Source organism: Erithacus rubecula (assembly GCF_903797595.1).
Source record: "Erithacus rubecula genome assembly, chromosome: 16".
NCBI lineage: Eukaryota > Metazoa > Chordata > Aves > Passeriformes > Muscicapidae > Erithacus > Erithacus rubecula.
Window position 1 is genome coordinate 10,439,595 of NC_136668.1, and position 16,070 is coordinate 10,455,664.

General features: G+C 43.6%; 1 protein-coding gene across 5 annotated transcripts in view; it reads right to left on the minus strand.

Annotated features, from left to right (window-relative positions):
- RASGEF1C (RasGEF domain family member 1C) overlaps positions 1-16,070 on the minus strand; it is a 71,268-nt gene that overhangs the window by 16,616 nt on the left and 38,582 nt on the right. For 4 of the 5 annotated variants that reach the window (XR_013776158.1, XM_079320204.1, XM_079320201.1 and 1 more), the window contains exons 2-7: positions 14,678-14,860; positions 12,964-13,086; positions 10,383-10,520; positions 5,681-5,893; positions 3,570-3,644; positions 115-210 (exon numbers count right to left, since the gene is read on the minus strand). Coding sequence is in view for 4 of the 5 variants with exons in the window: in XM_079320204.1 (XP_079176330.1) it covers positions 115-210; positions 3,570-3,644; positions 5,681-5,893; positions 10,383-10,520; positions 12,964-13,086; positions 14,678-14,854 (822 nt within the window). In the remaining variant the exon portion in view is untranslated. Of the gene's footprint in view, positions 1-114; positions 211-3,569; positions 3,645-5,680; positions 5,894-10,382; positions 10,521-12,963; positions 13,087-14,677; positions 14,861-14,986; positions 15,004-16,070 lie in introns of those variants that run through there. The other variant, XM_079320203.1, reaches the window with a different exon arrangement.

The window sequence follows — 16,070 nt, forward strand, 5'->3', positions numbered from 1 at the left end:
CATCAGATGCTTAGCTGGGCCATAAGAAATAAATCCCCAGGATTGCTTATTAATATAAAATCTCAGAGTGGTGCTTCAGGTAGGTGGTGAAACATGGCATATATTGTAACTTACCATGCAAATTTCTGTTGCTACGAGATAGCAGAGTCTATTGAACCATTTCACATAGGCCTCAAGGTTACTTGTCTTCTTCTGTTCACTGAAACAAGTCTGGGGGGAAAAAAAGCACAGAAACATATTAATAACTGTGTTCCGGTCAGTGACCTGATCACTAAGATAAATGCTGCACAAAGGTAATTACTAGCCACATCTCTCTCATGCTCGTGGAAGACTGTGCATTTAAGGGCTCCTTTTAAAAATCCTGTGAGTGGCAGATGGGTGTCTAGCTGGGTGTGTCACACTGCACAGTTCACACTGGTGTCCAGAAAACAGCCCCATTTTGCCTGCAGCAAGTGTTCACTGAGAGTCTGCACTGACCCTTGCTCACTGGGATATAAACAGCTGAGCCATTGCAGGGTTCTGACATCAACAAGGACATGCAGACAAAATAAGACAGGCACAGTCTTCCACAGCAGGCTCAGTTTGTGACTTTGATTCCAGCATTTCCTCCACCTCAGTGAATAAAATAACCCACAGCCCTTTTCTGGACCAAAGGGACCAGAATTTAGTGAAGTGTACAAGAGATAAACAAGAGAAAACACAGTTCTGGTTGATTTTTTATGAAAAAAACCTCACATTTTCCTTAGTGAGTTTTCAGGAAAACAGGTTCTTAGCAACCAGCTCTGCCCAGATGGCTGTGCTTGAACAGGTCACATGCCAGAGGCACTTCACTGATAAGAGCCATTACAAGAAACATATTTTTCACTTATTTATATAAAACTTAGCATAAATTCCCGTAACTGATTCAGGCTACATGAGCAGATACTTGGCTGAACTCTTACATTTCCTTTGTCATCAACAGAAAATTTTACTTCAGAAGAGTGATAAATCAATTCACACAGCCTGAATATGTTGCTTGGGATGGTAAGAATTCAAGTGGTTTTCCCAGCTTTAAATTCTTAGACAGTCCATCAAGCTCTAAAGCTCAAGAGATTTGAACTGATCTGAACATTTAATAACATCCACTAGAGGGTACCAGAGAATACTGATTTTTGTTTTATTACAATGATCATTTCCCTGAGGTACCATAAACACATGCCACTAAGAGGAAAATCATCATGGATAAGCAAAGATCCATTAATGTCAATGGGATCACCCATATTATGTAAGGTAAACCAGTGACTAAAAGCCCCTTCAGAAATGTGGCTTGATATGATTGCCAAGGTAATTCAAAGTAAGAAAATATTCACCTGTGATTCTGTATACAGACGTGTTTGGAAACAGAAATCACAATACCATGGTATGGAGGAGCAAAGCCTAACAGGACTGAAATTCTGAGCCACTTTATGAATAGGCTACAAACACAATAAAAGTGTGTTTTTAAAACATCTCAAAAGTAAATGTTAGCAAGCAGCATGTAAATATCAAAAACCCAAAGGAAACCCAAACCAGCCCCAGTTCTAACCACAGGGGCTGCTTTTCATGTGCTCTGTTTCTTGTTTCCTATTACAGCAAAAAGTACACAAACCCCAGGTTTTGTTCTGAAAATAGTATTTCTATCTCAGAACTGTTGTCCTGTGCCAGGGTGTAAGAGCCACAGCTAATAACACAAAACTTGTGAAAAATGTGCAACAGTAAAGTTGAGGCAGACTGCTTTTTAAAGGTTAAGCTTTATAAATGGCAGCAATATTTAGCACCTCCCAAGCATCTTCCATCTGCAGCTCAGAATGCTTGATAAACATTCATAAGTGGAGCCTTTTGAAGCCCTCATGCAAGAAAGATGTTTAATATGATCTCCAGCTGGAGCGAATTCAGACCCTGAGTTTGACAGGGATACTCTTCGTGGGTCAGGGAACATGATTCCATGTACTACTTTGTCCAAAGATGTGCCTCAAGAAGGGCAGAGGAGCTGGGGAAGGGTCTGGAGCACAGATCTGATGAGCAGCAGCTGAGGGAGCTCAGCTTGGAGACAAAGGGGAACCTACTTGCTTTCCACAGCTCCATGGAAAGAGGCTGTAGGGTAGGGGAGAGTCAGTCTCTTCTCCCAAGTAGCAAGCAGCAGGACAAAAGGAAATGCCCTCAAGTTGTGCCAGAAGAGGTTTAGATTGGATATTAGGAAAAACTTCTTCACTGAAAGAGTAGTCAGGCATTAGAACAGGCTGCCCAGGAAAGTGGTGGAATCACCATCCCTGGAAACATTCCAAAAATGTATGGATGTGGCACCTGGGACCATGGTTTAGTAGTGGCCTTGGAAGTTCTGGGTTAAGGGTTACAGTCAATGATCTTGTAGATCTTTTCCAACCTAAACTATTTTGCAATTCTGTATGCAATGCTCTCACCCTAGGCAATATCTTGGCAGAGAAACTTTTCTAAATCAACCACATAGAGCATGAAGCAAAGCTCCAGACTCACACCCCCACTGTGATCAGCCTTGCTGACTTGAAGCCCAGGTGGCTGAAATGTCACTGTGGCTGGTTTGGTATCTTCTGTTTCTGACACACATTTGCTGCCTTGGGTTTCCTTCCTAAAGAACATGATAAATGCTCAGAATACCTGGAACTCCATCTCTGCCTATTTCCCTCATCCTGAAACATACTGCAGAATCTCCGTGAGTCCAAGAAGAGAAGGAAAGGGCCTAATGTTTGTTCCATCCATCCATCCATCCATCCATCCATCCATCCATCCATCCATCCATCCATCCATCCAATCCATCCATCCTTTTCCCATTACAAGCTATTTTGGTGCTCTTTGTGCAGCTCTACAAACACAGGTCTTCTTGATACCTTTGGCATCCAATGAGGAAATTCAGCCATTGATGTACAATCTCAGTGAGAATGCATATGTAGTTCAGGGGAAGAATTTTGCACTCTTTCTCTTCAGACAGCATGTGAAAGCTCTGACTCTCCCTCTCCAGCTAGGAAGCCTCTTTCCTTATTGAGGCACTCACTGAAATGTAAATTCAAACCTCAGTGGAATCAGTAGAAAGACTCCAAGTGGCTTTCACAGCCTTTGGATGAAGCCCTGACCAGGCACTCTGTTCCCTGTGGTGCTTTGGGTTACAAGCTATTGTGTGTGGAGAGAAGAGTTGATTCATGACACACTGACTCATTGCTGTGGTGTCTGGGCACACACTGAGGCCATGACATCACATCCCCAGCCTTGAGTCCTTCAGCAGAGCAGCAGACATTCCCTGGCTGTGTACAGCCACAACCATCTGTCCCAGTCAAAGGAGGCTGGAGGAACAAGCCCAGAAGCACATCAGGGTGGGGGCCAGTTTATCACCAGGGAGGAATGGCAGTGACCTGCCAGTGTCAGCTCTGCCAGCAGGTTCCCAACCTTGCCATGACAACACAGGTCACCAGCTGGCCTGGCCCGTGCCAGCTTGTGACTCAGGTCCTGCTCTTGGGGACCTCATCACAATGGGACAAACTGTGATGACAGGAGACACTTTGTACGTAGAGAAGCCATACCTTGGTGCCATCCAGAGGGTCCTTGTGTACAAACGCCTGCACAAACTCCTCAGGTCCAATGTGACTTAGTCTTTCCTGTTGAGAGTGGGAAGAGAGGAAAAAATAAGAAAGCATCCCAGAATATCTTCTGTTTCTCTTGATAAAACATTGTCATTTTCTGTCAGCTCTGAGTGGTGTCACTGAACTGGTAGACAGCCAACTAACCAGACATTAAAATTCATAATAACAATTAGAACTATGTCAGCAGAAAGATGAAAATTAGAATAAATACGTCTCATTACTGAAAGCCACAGTAAGTGTCCCCTCCCCTGTGCTGGATGCACAGGGTTTCATCTGGGAGCCAGCAGACATCAGCTCTGTTTGGTGTTCCCTCAGACCTGCTGTGGTGCAGCATCACCAAAAGCCTTTTTCCCAGCTGTTACAATGGCAGTAACTCTGTCATCTGCTGTCCACAGCAATGCAGTGCTCAGCTGCCCACTCTGGGCTCTGCCCTGGCTCCCTGCCCACCAACCCTCAGCTGCTGCCCTGGGTCACTGAGGATGCACATGACACATTAGAGGCTTTGCTTGCACTGGAGAGTGTCCCAGGTACTAAGTGAAACAAGAATAAATAAAGTGTCCAAATCTCTCTTAGTAAAAGAGAGGCTATCTCCAGCACTCCTGTAAAAAACATGGCAGCTCCAACCACACACTGACCTTCCTGCTAGGCTTCTCACTCTCCTTAAACATGTTTATCAGGAAAACAAATATTTTCAGTAGGTTGTAGGCCACAAAGGTATTTCAGACGAGGTATTTTGGAATTCCTACAGCCCAAACTTAGAATGCTCAAGCAACAATAAAATAAATGGTAATTCTGCTCAAGGGAAAATTTTATGTCTAGTCCTATGCTTTTGCTCTGGGCCTCTCACCTTAACACTGATAACTGTATAGGGCTCTTACTAATCAATAACTGTTTTAAATAAATATCTAATAATCCTTACTAACAAATAAGCATCAGACAGTTTAATTGCAGAGCACTTTATGTATCTGACATAGCAATGAAAGAGAAGGGATAGAGAATTGATTACAGTACAGTGGAATTAAAATCTGTAGCTGCAACTGTTTTAAAAAGGCAGTGCTGCCTCAGTTACAGGGAATTTCCCCTTGGAAGACAGTTGTACTGTGGAAGAGAGAAAAAAACAAAAGCAAGAAAAAACTCCATGCAAAAGTACTTCTACTCTCTGGCTTAAGCTATATAAAGCAAAGAGAGCAAAAGCTGCATGTTCTGAAAACTACCTATTGCACTTCTTGACAAATAGAGTATAAACTATCTTCAGAAATCCAAAGGCTGATTTCCTAATACTCACTCCAATCCAAGTGTGTTTCACGTTTTGTTTTTCCATCCTTCTCCTGAAGGATGAGCAGAGTCCACAGGAGGACAGGCAGCAGGGCACCAGAGCAACAAGAGATCTGCAGATGGCAGCAATGATTTACATTCTGTGCACATCCAGGAGGCCTGTGGGGAGGACCTGACCCTGGGAGAAGGGTGTGCACATCCAAGGCTTCAGCACTGCAATTCTTCACACAAGAGCCTGTTTAGAACAGCCTGCAGCCCAGCACAGGGGGAACAGCAGGAATTTGTGGGGGTGGTATCTGCACAGCCTTATATGTCCAGACACAAAATCCCAAAGGGAAGAATGAAAGCCACATCAGACAACTCACATGCTTTGTGTATCTGGAGAAATGGCTTTGAATTGCTAAAATTTCTTCCAAATTTATAAAAGGGTTAATGGCCATCCATTTCAATAGCACCTGCAGAGCTTGTGGGACTCTGAGCACCTTACAGAAGTGACATTCCTGGGGCTTGACTTTGCTGGGATAGGATTCTCATTTCACAAATAGGCAAGCTGAAGTACAGTGACCTGCTCCAGGCTGCACAGGGACACTCTGATATATAATTTGCTTCCCAAGCATCTCTTAACCTGTCAAACCCTGCCTCCTGCTGCAGTGCTGATCCAGCACGGGAGGTGCTGCAGCAGTGCTGACATTTTTTGGTTATGTCTGGAATACTTAGCAGCTGATGGCTTAAAATAACATCTCTGGCTGCAGAAGTTGGGAACCATTCCCACTTACCAGCTCCACATGTGTCAGCTGCTGAGCCAGGGTGTAAGGGTCACTGCAGACACTCAGGATTTCTCTCTGAATTGATGGAGGTTTAGTTTTAAAGGCAACCAGCTTATCAGAGACAGCAGTACTGATCTTGACAATCCCTTCTTGCCCATGGCTGAGGGTTGCAAGCTTCTGATTAAGGGCTTGCAAAAGCTGATTCATCTTTTTCCAGTAAGCCTGAAGAGACAGAGAGAGAAACATAAGCCACCCAGAAAACTTGACATAGGAATGTTTTTTGTGCTGAATTTTCCTTACAGCGAAATACTCCTAAGCCAGCAACAGGTTACCATTTTACATCCAACAAGCCTATTTCAGAATAACCAGTTGGCTTAATTACAGTTCTGTGCTCTGGACACAGAGACTGCAGTCAAGAGAAGAGGCAGGCATGAGTGGTGGGTTGGGCTGGCACTGATACTCCAGATTCCTGCCAACATCAGATTCAAAGGAGAGGCAATGCTACAACATGAGTTACTGCAGCTTTCTGGAGCACAGCACCCTCAGGTACCTATCTTTTATGTCAGTTATGTTTTGGCTGAGAACTCTACCTGTTAATGCTGCCTTGTCAACTCTAATTTATCAGGAATAAGAAATGTTTCTAATGCTATTTTGTCCATCCTTTTGACCTGAATGCAGAAGGAGCTCGCAGCTGCTTGCTACCCAGCTGGAGTGGCTGGAGCATTGTGTAGTTTTGAGTATTTCACATCCAAATGTTAATTGCAACTGAAGGAAGCTCATATTGTACTCCAAGCCCAGCCATGTGCTCAGCAGGATCATCATTACCAACTTGCCCAGGTTGCTCTCAGAGCTGGAGCAACTCTTCACAGACAATAAGTGGAGTCTCTGGCCATGGAGGATGGGCAGAAAAAAATTACTTCAACTCTTCATGACTGACAGATGCAGACATCACAAAACTGAGATAACAGAACTGGTGGGTTCTAAGGACAAGGTTAATTGAAAATGTCCTTGGCTAGACTGTGCCTCACCACAAAGAACAGCACACACCTGAGTCATGTCCCAAGCTGATGCTGCTCAAGGGAGACTTTGGAAAGTAATCCCATGACTGAGATCCAGCCCCTTCAGAGTTTTGTAGGCTGTGGATTGGCTTCTGTGTTAGGCATTGACAGCATTCATGCTTTAAGTGTTCAAGGAACCAGAAACCAGAGTCAGTGCTCTTCTCACCTGCACAGAATCCAATCTGCACACTGGAGATGGCACCTCCTCCTACTTCACAGTGAAGGACAACTTCACACATTTACTCTGTCTTCATTACAGGGTAGGAAAGCCTAGAGACCTTTAGAACATCCCAAGTGCTTCAACTTTTGCCACAATACTTTGTAACTTTGATGCAGCTTTTCTAACAAAAGGTTTCACCTTGCTCTCTTGGATTCACATTGCTCTCCTTTCCCCTAAGGAAGATGCTCTCTTGAGCTGGGCTAGAATGTGTAACAGATAAGCAGGATATAGTCAGGTTTTTTTTTTTTGTTTTCTTTTGGTTTTGTTTTTTTTTGTAAAATAGAGCTGTTAAGTCTGAAATGAAGCAAATACCCAGAAGGCAGGAGGGGACATGTCTTTGAGAATGACAACACACAATGTATTTGGAATCAAATCTCAAAGGTAGAGTAAAAACTGACTGAGGAAAATAAAACTTCCCTCTTTCAGTTTTTATCTGTTACTGATGTATATTAGCTCCAAGAAAGACCTTCTTCATGTAAATCCTTATGTCAACAGCTGGTCACACTTTTGATTTACAAAGACTGTTCTGGACCCAAACTACTGACCACCACCTAAATATTTCCCTGTTTTACATCCAGGTGTGTCTACAAATCTCAACACAGCTTATGAAATTCTGAGAATGCAGTGTGGTTTTTTAGTGAAAACTTAAATAGTTACATACTTAGCATTTTGTAAACTTATTTTGTAAATGGGAAGCTTAGTTTTTTGGGGTGGAGGGACAGCATTGAAAAACAAGTCTTCTAATGAATATAAAACATCTGGCTATAAGACTTGGCTGGAAACCCAGCTTCTCTTTCTAAAATGAGTTTGGATGAAAAATCTTGGACCAGCCACCTCTATGCAGTATTCTTCATAGTTTGAAAGAACAGCCAAAAGGCCACATAAAATTGCTTGAAAGGCATGCATATTAGCCAGTCTTTCAATAAATCTTATCAAGAAATCTAATTTCACCTTGTTTTGTAGGGAATATGGCACAAAAAATACATATGGACAGTGAGCAAAGACTTAGGTAAGCCAACCACCTAATAAAGAATAAAAGAAAAAAATGAAAAAGAGAGACAGTTAAAGGACACAAACACAGAAATCAGAGCTCTTGAAGAGACTCACTGGAAATCAGCTGGGTGCACCCTTGCCTAGAAAGCTTTTTTGTGCACATTGGGAGAGAAATTAAGAAAAAAAAAAATTCCTGCTTTTGCCCTTTTAAAAGCCTTTCCTGCCTTTTTAAACTACTTCCACTAACTGAAAACAACATTGTTCATTACCTTCAACGTGCTGGTAATTATCTTGCCACAAAGTGACCCCCCACTGTACAGGGGCTGCATGCTGGACTTTATCAACCAATTTCACTTCACTGCCACATTAACAGTCAAAAGAAGCACACTACTGTTTAATATTTAAAGAAAATGTTTCTTTCTTAACTAGGAAAGTTCTTCTGAAGACAGCAGGCCTCAGCAGGTGGCTTAGGAGCTCAAATTTTAATTAAAATTTCTAACTCTAAATGCAAATCACAGCACTTGCTAAGAAACGCTTCTCAGCATGGACACCTTTATAAGCACATCACAGCCTTTAGAAAGTGGACTCTACAAAGGACAGGAGCAAACACTGCAGGGGAAAATCCTGCACTGACCTACATGGGCTGGATGACATCACAAATCTTTCAGTCTTTAATTTCTGTGGTTCACAATGAGGAACAAGTTTCTTCCAAAAAACTAACAGCCACCATCACTTTTCTGTGCTGTCCCTTAAAAAAAGGAAATTTGCATTCCGAGGACATGAGCTGTTTCTTAAATTAATTATTGATTTTTCTCAGGCATAATCACTTGCAATTACAGTGCCTAGTAATATCTGAAAAACAGTGATTTGAAACTAATGTAGTCTGATGCCCCCCAGGGCACCCACAAGCATTTGTACACAGCTGTGCATGCTGCAGAGCGAAGGTGTGCAGGGCTTGCTCAGGTTAGGCAAATAAACCACTGCTTTTCATGCAGAAAGTTGATTTATAGCATTTATGATTCTTCACCAGGGCAAACACAGCTGTTAAAGAGCACATGCTAAGTCCCAGCTCTCTGCCCTCTGGTTCCTTCTGTCCAGAGGACACAGTTCTGGTAGGTCTGTATGGATTTCCTTCACCTCTGATGCAGAAGGGCTGCAAGGCATCTTTTACCATGGCTGGCCAGGAGCAAGTCCATTGCCTCTTTCTCTTGAGGGAATTCTACTACTCTGGTCAATGGAACTAAAGCCATTTGGCTCTGAGGTTTTTTGTTGCCTTCACCTCTATCACTGTATCTCACAGCTTCCCTGTCCTTGCCCTTTTCTCCCATGGGCTTCCCAGCCAGTCCATCCATGCCAGCTCCAGCCTCCTGAAAGTGCCAGACATGATGCCAGCCCAGTCCTAGAGCAGCTGTTCCCATTTATGACATATTTCATGTGCATAAGAAAGCCCAGTTTCATTTTTCTTGTGCTGCAGCCCTGCTAATCCCTCCTGTCCTCTCTCCACTCCTCTCTCTCTCATCCTCATGGGTATGTTCTTGTTGTTCTACTGGACTGCACCTCTCTGTGGCTTCAGGCCAGGCCTTCATGTAGCCAGTGGAACTGAATTTTTCCACATCCCATGGTTAACCTAGAAGTAATTAGAGACTCTCAGTGTACCGTTTGCTTATTATTTTCATGAACTTTGTGGTCTTTTTAATGTTTCCTAATTAATGTATGGAGTTCACCCACCTGAATTTGCAAGCAGGTTTCTCAGAGGCTCCATTCACTGTGACCCACTGTGCCACACACAGAGCTCACATATTTGAACACCAGGACCATACAGACATCTAGCCTGAGTCTCAGCAGGCCACACACTGCTGTCTTCTGCCACTTCCATGCTCCCAGACAAGCTACATGTCCCCTAATATTAGTATTTTCTTTAAATAGAAGAACTTGGATCCAGAGAAGCTGTGGATGCCCCACCCTTGGAAGTGTTCAAGGCCAGGCTGGACAAGGCTTGGAGCAGCCTGGTCTAGAGGAAGGAGTCCCATGGCAGGGATGTGGAACAAGATGGTCTTTAAGGTCCCTTCCAACCCAAAGCAATCAGTGATTCTGTGATTCTAACGTGGGAGATCACAGCTCTGCTGCTATTTGAATTGTCACCAGCACATTCAGCCTATGCTATGCCCTCATATATTCCTTCTATAAAATGGGAATGTTGTTATCCTACAATTTGATGTGCAGGAGATAAATTCCAATGCTCACTGCTCCAGGAGCACCTGAAGAGAGAAGTGGCTTTCAGGGAAGATACTACAGGTTTTTACATTATCGGAGAACAAAACTCTGAGAGTATCCAGCAAGAGGAATGGAATAGAATGCAGATAAAAGAGGAAAAAGGAGGAACCAAGTGGGAAAATGAACTTAACATATCAGCAGAAGACCCCTAGTGAAGCACCCTCACCTCATCACACGGGGCTATCCTGTGAATCATGTCCTTCAGGTGGCCAATCATCCGCTCCTCCTGGAAGTCATACGGGAATGTCTCTGTCCACTCTGTCAACAACTGCAGGATTTTGGGTCCAAATTTTCTGATTCGAGCCTGAAATGCAAACCATTGAATGATGGACATGGATTGAAAGATGTTTACTCATGAAAGTCTCCCACTGTGTGTCACTGAACGTGGGGCCAGCTTTTCAAAGAAGGCATTTGTGTTGCACCTGCAAAACCTGCACACATGCATACGAAGAGTGTGGTGCACAAATAACACATTTTGGCATGCAAAATGTACCAGAACTCGGGTGCATGCACAACTGCCTGTTTTACATGCAGATTTAAGTATTCTGCACATGCAATTGGCCTGTTTATGGTTGGGTGGACATTTTGTTGGTGCAACCTTAATACCTTTTTTAAAAATATCTGGCCTTTTTGCTGATTGGAAGCATTTCTTCTTTCCTTTTGTACTTACTTATTTTCATCCTTCTCTGAAAAACTGCAATGACTTTCTTGACCAACAAAGAGGTTTTTTTGCTCTTTTGCTTTCTGGCTGTATGAAAAAAACTGCTCAGTGACCAATGGCAGATGTACAATAAAGGAAAGATGAACAAAACAGCAGCACTTTTGTAACTTTACCTGGGCTGCTGGTAGTGCTGCTCTCTTCCCACATGAGCTCAAGGTCATGATGGGACAAGGACACTCCCATAGCATACAGCTGGATGCCCACTTCTGCTGGAGATCTGTCTGAGGATGCAGCAGTGGAAATAATGGGGATGGAGCAAGGAGGGAAATGCAGGGAATGGCACAACTGGTGCATTAGTGTTATCTCAAAAGGCAGCCAGTGCAGCTGCTCCCAAAGCTTTCATCCTCCATTATGTGAAAAGGAAATGGTGTTAAACAACAAGCTGCATTTTTATTTACAGAAAACACAGACCTAAACAAACAGCCTTCTTCTGCATCCCCACGCACTGCAGCTAAAGTGTACCCTGTAATCAGGAAAAATTATACTCTTAAGCTCCCCAGCTCTTTGTTTTTCAACCAAGGTGGTTAAAATGCATATTTCAGCTTTCCACCAACAACAGGTTTCAATGAACCACATCTCTAAAAATAACTGCTGTCAGCTAGCATTAAGCTCAGGCTCAAAGACCAGCAGGTGGCTGCTAAAGGGAAAGCTTTATTGGAAACTACAAAGGTCTGGGGAGACATTTGCTCCAGCTGTGTAAACTGCATTGCAAATTGATGGAGAGGACTTTGTGCAAGTCACAGGACATGGGATGGGAGGTTGCTTTGTACAAAGTTTCAAAATCAGCCCCAGTTTGGGGAACACAAAATCAGATGAATCCCACCAACTCTGTGTTGCTACAAAACCCAGATGCACTTTAGGTGGATAAGAGGTCTTCATAATAAGACAGTGTTTATCATTTCAGCAAAACTTTTCAATGCTCACATTTAATCCTCCTAAACTTGTATTATAGAATTGGAGAACAGAATCTCACACCTTAGAAAACTTGTTTTGCATGGTTCACCCTGTACAAATATTTCTATTAACACTGACTCTATGGGTCAACCCCAAGCCTGGGATTGCTGAACATTCTGGAGAATGGCTCTGCACAGTGAGGGCAGAGCTCCTGTTACTCAGGGAACCATGTGCAGAAAACAAGCACATGGTCAGATGTTGGTGACTCAGTATTTGATGCCAAATTCAGTTTCAAACCTGGAAAGTCTGATCCTGAAAAGCATTTCAGAATTTTGGCGTTTCTGGAAATTTGCAACAAATCTACTGTTCTGAAGGTGCATCTCCTGTTCCAGATAATGTACTGAACAAGTGTTCATGAGTGCAGCAAACAGAGCTTGGGCAGAATCCAGCACTGAGCAGCATCCAGTGGGATCCATCCCCACTGCACTGTGGCACTGCCAGAGGATGCACATGTGTTGCTATACACTGTACCAATCTGCACAGTCCCTGGGGCAAAGCAGGAGCAGTGCTGAGGCAGGAACAGCTTGGATTTTCTCATTCTGTTCACCTGGGCCCCATTTCCAGTGCTCCATTGGTGCTGCTCTGCAGTACAGAGGGAAGGAGGGTGGTGGGCAGCTGCTCCCTGTTACATGGTGCTCAAAGTGACAGGGAAGACCAAGAGGAAATATTACTGTACCAGGAGCAAGAAAGCAAAGGGGCAGAGACATCAAGTAAAATGGGAGAGAGAGTGGTGTGTGGACATGTGCACCTGACAGTGTGTGAGGGTTATCTCCTACCTCCTTGCATCCTGCAGGCTTCACCAGAGCCTTAAAGAAGTTAAGAAGGAAAGTCACCTGAGAAGACTGAGACAGGGGGAAAGGGAAAATTAGATGGAGATTTGAAGTGACTATTGCCTGAAGCATTGCCCTCAGACATGAGTACCAGGATACCTCAATGTCAGTATTTCAGTGGCAAATCCTTTATGAGAAAGCTCCATTCAATCTACAGAGAGGCAAGTGGCACACACCAGAGCCCCAGAATCCTCCACCCATGGAAAATACCTCCCATCTTTCTGCTGTAAAGATAAACTGACCTTGTCCAGCACGGGGTCATCCAGCCGCTGCTGCTCGATGCACTTGTGACAAACTCGGGACAGAAGCTCATGGGGCTCGATGAAGAGTCTGGAACTCAGCAGGAATGTAAAGATATAGGCTTTCTGTAGGAGGAAGACAAGTAGACCTACTGTAAGCAGTCACACAGTGGGTAATATTGACTGTAAAACCCTAAACTTCACAGCTTTTTCATTTCTACTTGGCAATAACTTATTATTCAAAAGATAACAAATCTTGATCCTGAATATAGAACTTATTACACAGCAGCATCTCCTTCCTCCACAGCATCCACTTCCAGCCCTTGGTTGCCTAAACCCTGGGTAAACATCCAGTGAAGACAGTGTGCAGGAGCAAGCCCAGGTCCAGGAGACAGCACAGCCAGGATGCTGGAGACAGTGAAGCTGAATGGGCAGGAATCTCTGTGTTGTACTGGGCTGGGAGCTGCAGGCACCCCCACATCTGCCACATCTTGCTATTCTCCTGCTGATCTCACCTGTTTTAAGCAATATTTCATTTATTCTATTAATTCCCCAAATTTCATTTCTATCAGCCAAGTCACATCATATGCTGTTCCACATCTGTGAATCTGTGGGAAGCAGGTCTGCTGGATAAATCCTTGGATTATTTAAATTATTCCAGCAGTGAATTTAAAATACATGCATGAGGTCTCAGTTATTTGCGTCCTGACCCCTCCTTGTGTCCTTGCACCTGAATTATCTCCTTTCCCCCAGCCCTAGCCATGCTCCCAAGCAGCAGGTATAATATTGCATATCACATATTGCCTAATGAAAATCTTGCAGCCTGATCTGTCCATTACCTATTTTTATTGCCTTTCTGTTCCTTTTTACCCCCTAATTGAGATGCTGCTTTATTACTTATTTTTAGCTGATCAGACACTGAGCTCTGGGTAATTTAAAACATGCTGTCTGCTCTGCATTGATAACTTTCCCAGTCCCCTCAAGTACCCACAAGTCAATGCTCCTCTGTGCTTTGAAATACAAGCCATGGAGATATATTAGCACTTAAAAGTCCTCCAGTCAAACTCTCTATGAATTCCACTGAGGATGTGCAAAATCCAGTGAAGTCAATAGCTTGCAGGACCATAAACCTGCTTCCAGTTTAGATCCTCACAGTCTTGGTGAGGAAAAAACCTAATTTCTACTGATGGAGCAAGGATTAGGATCTGGGTTGTGCTGTCCAGTGACTGCAAAGCTGTGAATACAACACCAGGTGAATTATAAGCCCATCAGAAGAAGCATCTCTGTTGTCACCAAGGGAATGCTCTGTACACACAAAGAAACCAAATTTCAGCAGCCACTGAAATTCACCTAATTTAATGCCAGTTCTGACTTGGGAGTGTTTTTGCTTCAGTTTTCCTCTAAACCTCTCTGGGAAGCACTGCTATTTTTGAAGTGCTCCAACTGTTACATCACTAATTCATCACCACAACAGCTTCCCCCATACCTTGTTCTCTTATTTAAAGGCAGTATTATCTTTGGGATCTGCTTTTTCATGGGAACAATTATAGAGCAGTGAAACAGCATTTAAAGCAATGCATCAATTTACCAAGCTTTAATTGTATGCAGGTTTTAAATGAGCCCTCTTAATTCAAAATTTAACACATTTGCACTTTTGCATAAAATGCTGCCCCAATTCATCAAAATTAAACCGTTTATTACACTGTGAATTGCTTACTTCAGGGTAGTAATCAGTGGTAGGTATCAGATGCTGGATTAGGGCATCCAGAGATGCTGAGGTAAGGTTTCCATCCTGGAAGATCAGTCCTCCTTGTTCACCTTCTTTTGAAGTATGTAGATGAGGGCTGAAGCCACATGGGGTAAACATACTGGTAGAACTCAGTGTTTGGGGCATGCCTTCCTGCAACAGAGACAGGGACAAGATCCATCAGAGCCACAGCCTCATCTGTCTTCAGGCTGATTTGAACAATACAGCCATAACAAGAACTTCCTGCTCACAAAATTAACATGATCCCTTCTTGATAACCTTCACATCTCCTTCATTGCTGGCACTGGCAGATCATGCCTGCAATGGGCAGAACACAGAAAATGGGACATTTTGATTAATGCTTTTGGGCCAGAAAGTGATGGCAGCTACTTTGGGCTCCCCCCAGTCAAGAGTGTCTGTGATGATTCCCTTTTCTCTGGTCAGCCCCACAGAGGAGAGGAGAGATACTTGGGACTTAAACCTCAGCAGCTTCCTCAACAGGACGGAGCAGCTTGTTTGAACCTCTGCCCTCCTGACAATGAGGCAGGGAGAATTTAGGGGGTGAGGGAGAGAAAAGAGGAGCCTCCTAGAGTTTGCTTGGGATGGACTTTGGAGAATGCCCTGTGGCTCCCACCAGGTAGCAGAGGTGTCAGAGTGAGTGAGGAGATAGAAGCAGGAGCAGAAATCAAATGGGGGAGGATGGGAAAGTTAAGGGAGCTGGAGGAAACAGAGAATGTGGGAGCTGATGAAGAGATTAAATGGCAAGGAAAAGACAAATGAGGAAGAGTGAGAAGGCAGACCCTTGAACTATATTTGGAACCTGAAGTTAGTCAGTCCTAGATCTATAGTTAGGTACTAAATAGATGTTTCAAAGAAATCCTGAGCACTCATCGCCTTCACTAGAGCTGCTCAGTCCTCAGCACTTCTGAAAAGGAGGCCAGGCATACTGAGCACATAGACCAGATTCAAATCACAATATTTCAGTTATCTGGGTTTTTCAGGCTGCATTTTAGGTTTCATCTTGATTTTGTGGTTTACAATCAGCTTTGAATGTTCCTCCTGTTGAGCAAAGTTGTCTTGTTTCTGAATTGCTGCAGAAGGATGAGAGATTTTGCCCTGAGAGCTTTAAAGCATCTGCAGCTGCCTCTGAAATCCCCCCTGGAAGTTGCTTCTCTCTCAGCTAGAGGCAGCATTATAAGACATGGATGGGAAAATAACAGCGTGTGCTCCCTTCCAGGTCTGCAAATGCATCATCCAGAGCAAGGGACCCCTCTGTGACCTGACTATTTGTTTCCATGTTTGATGTTACCTAAGAAAAGGGAGGATAGAAAGGAGATAAGAGAAGAGCACCAGAACCAAGCAA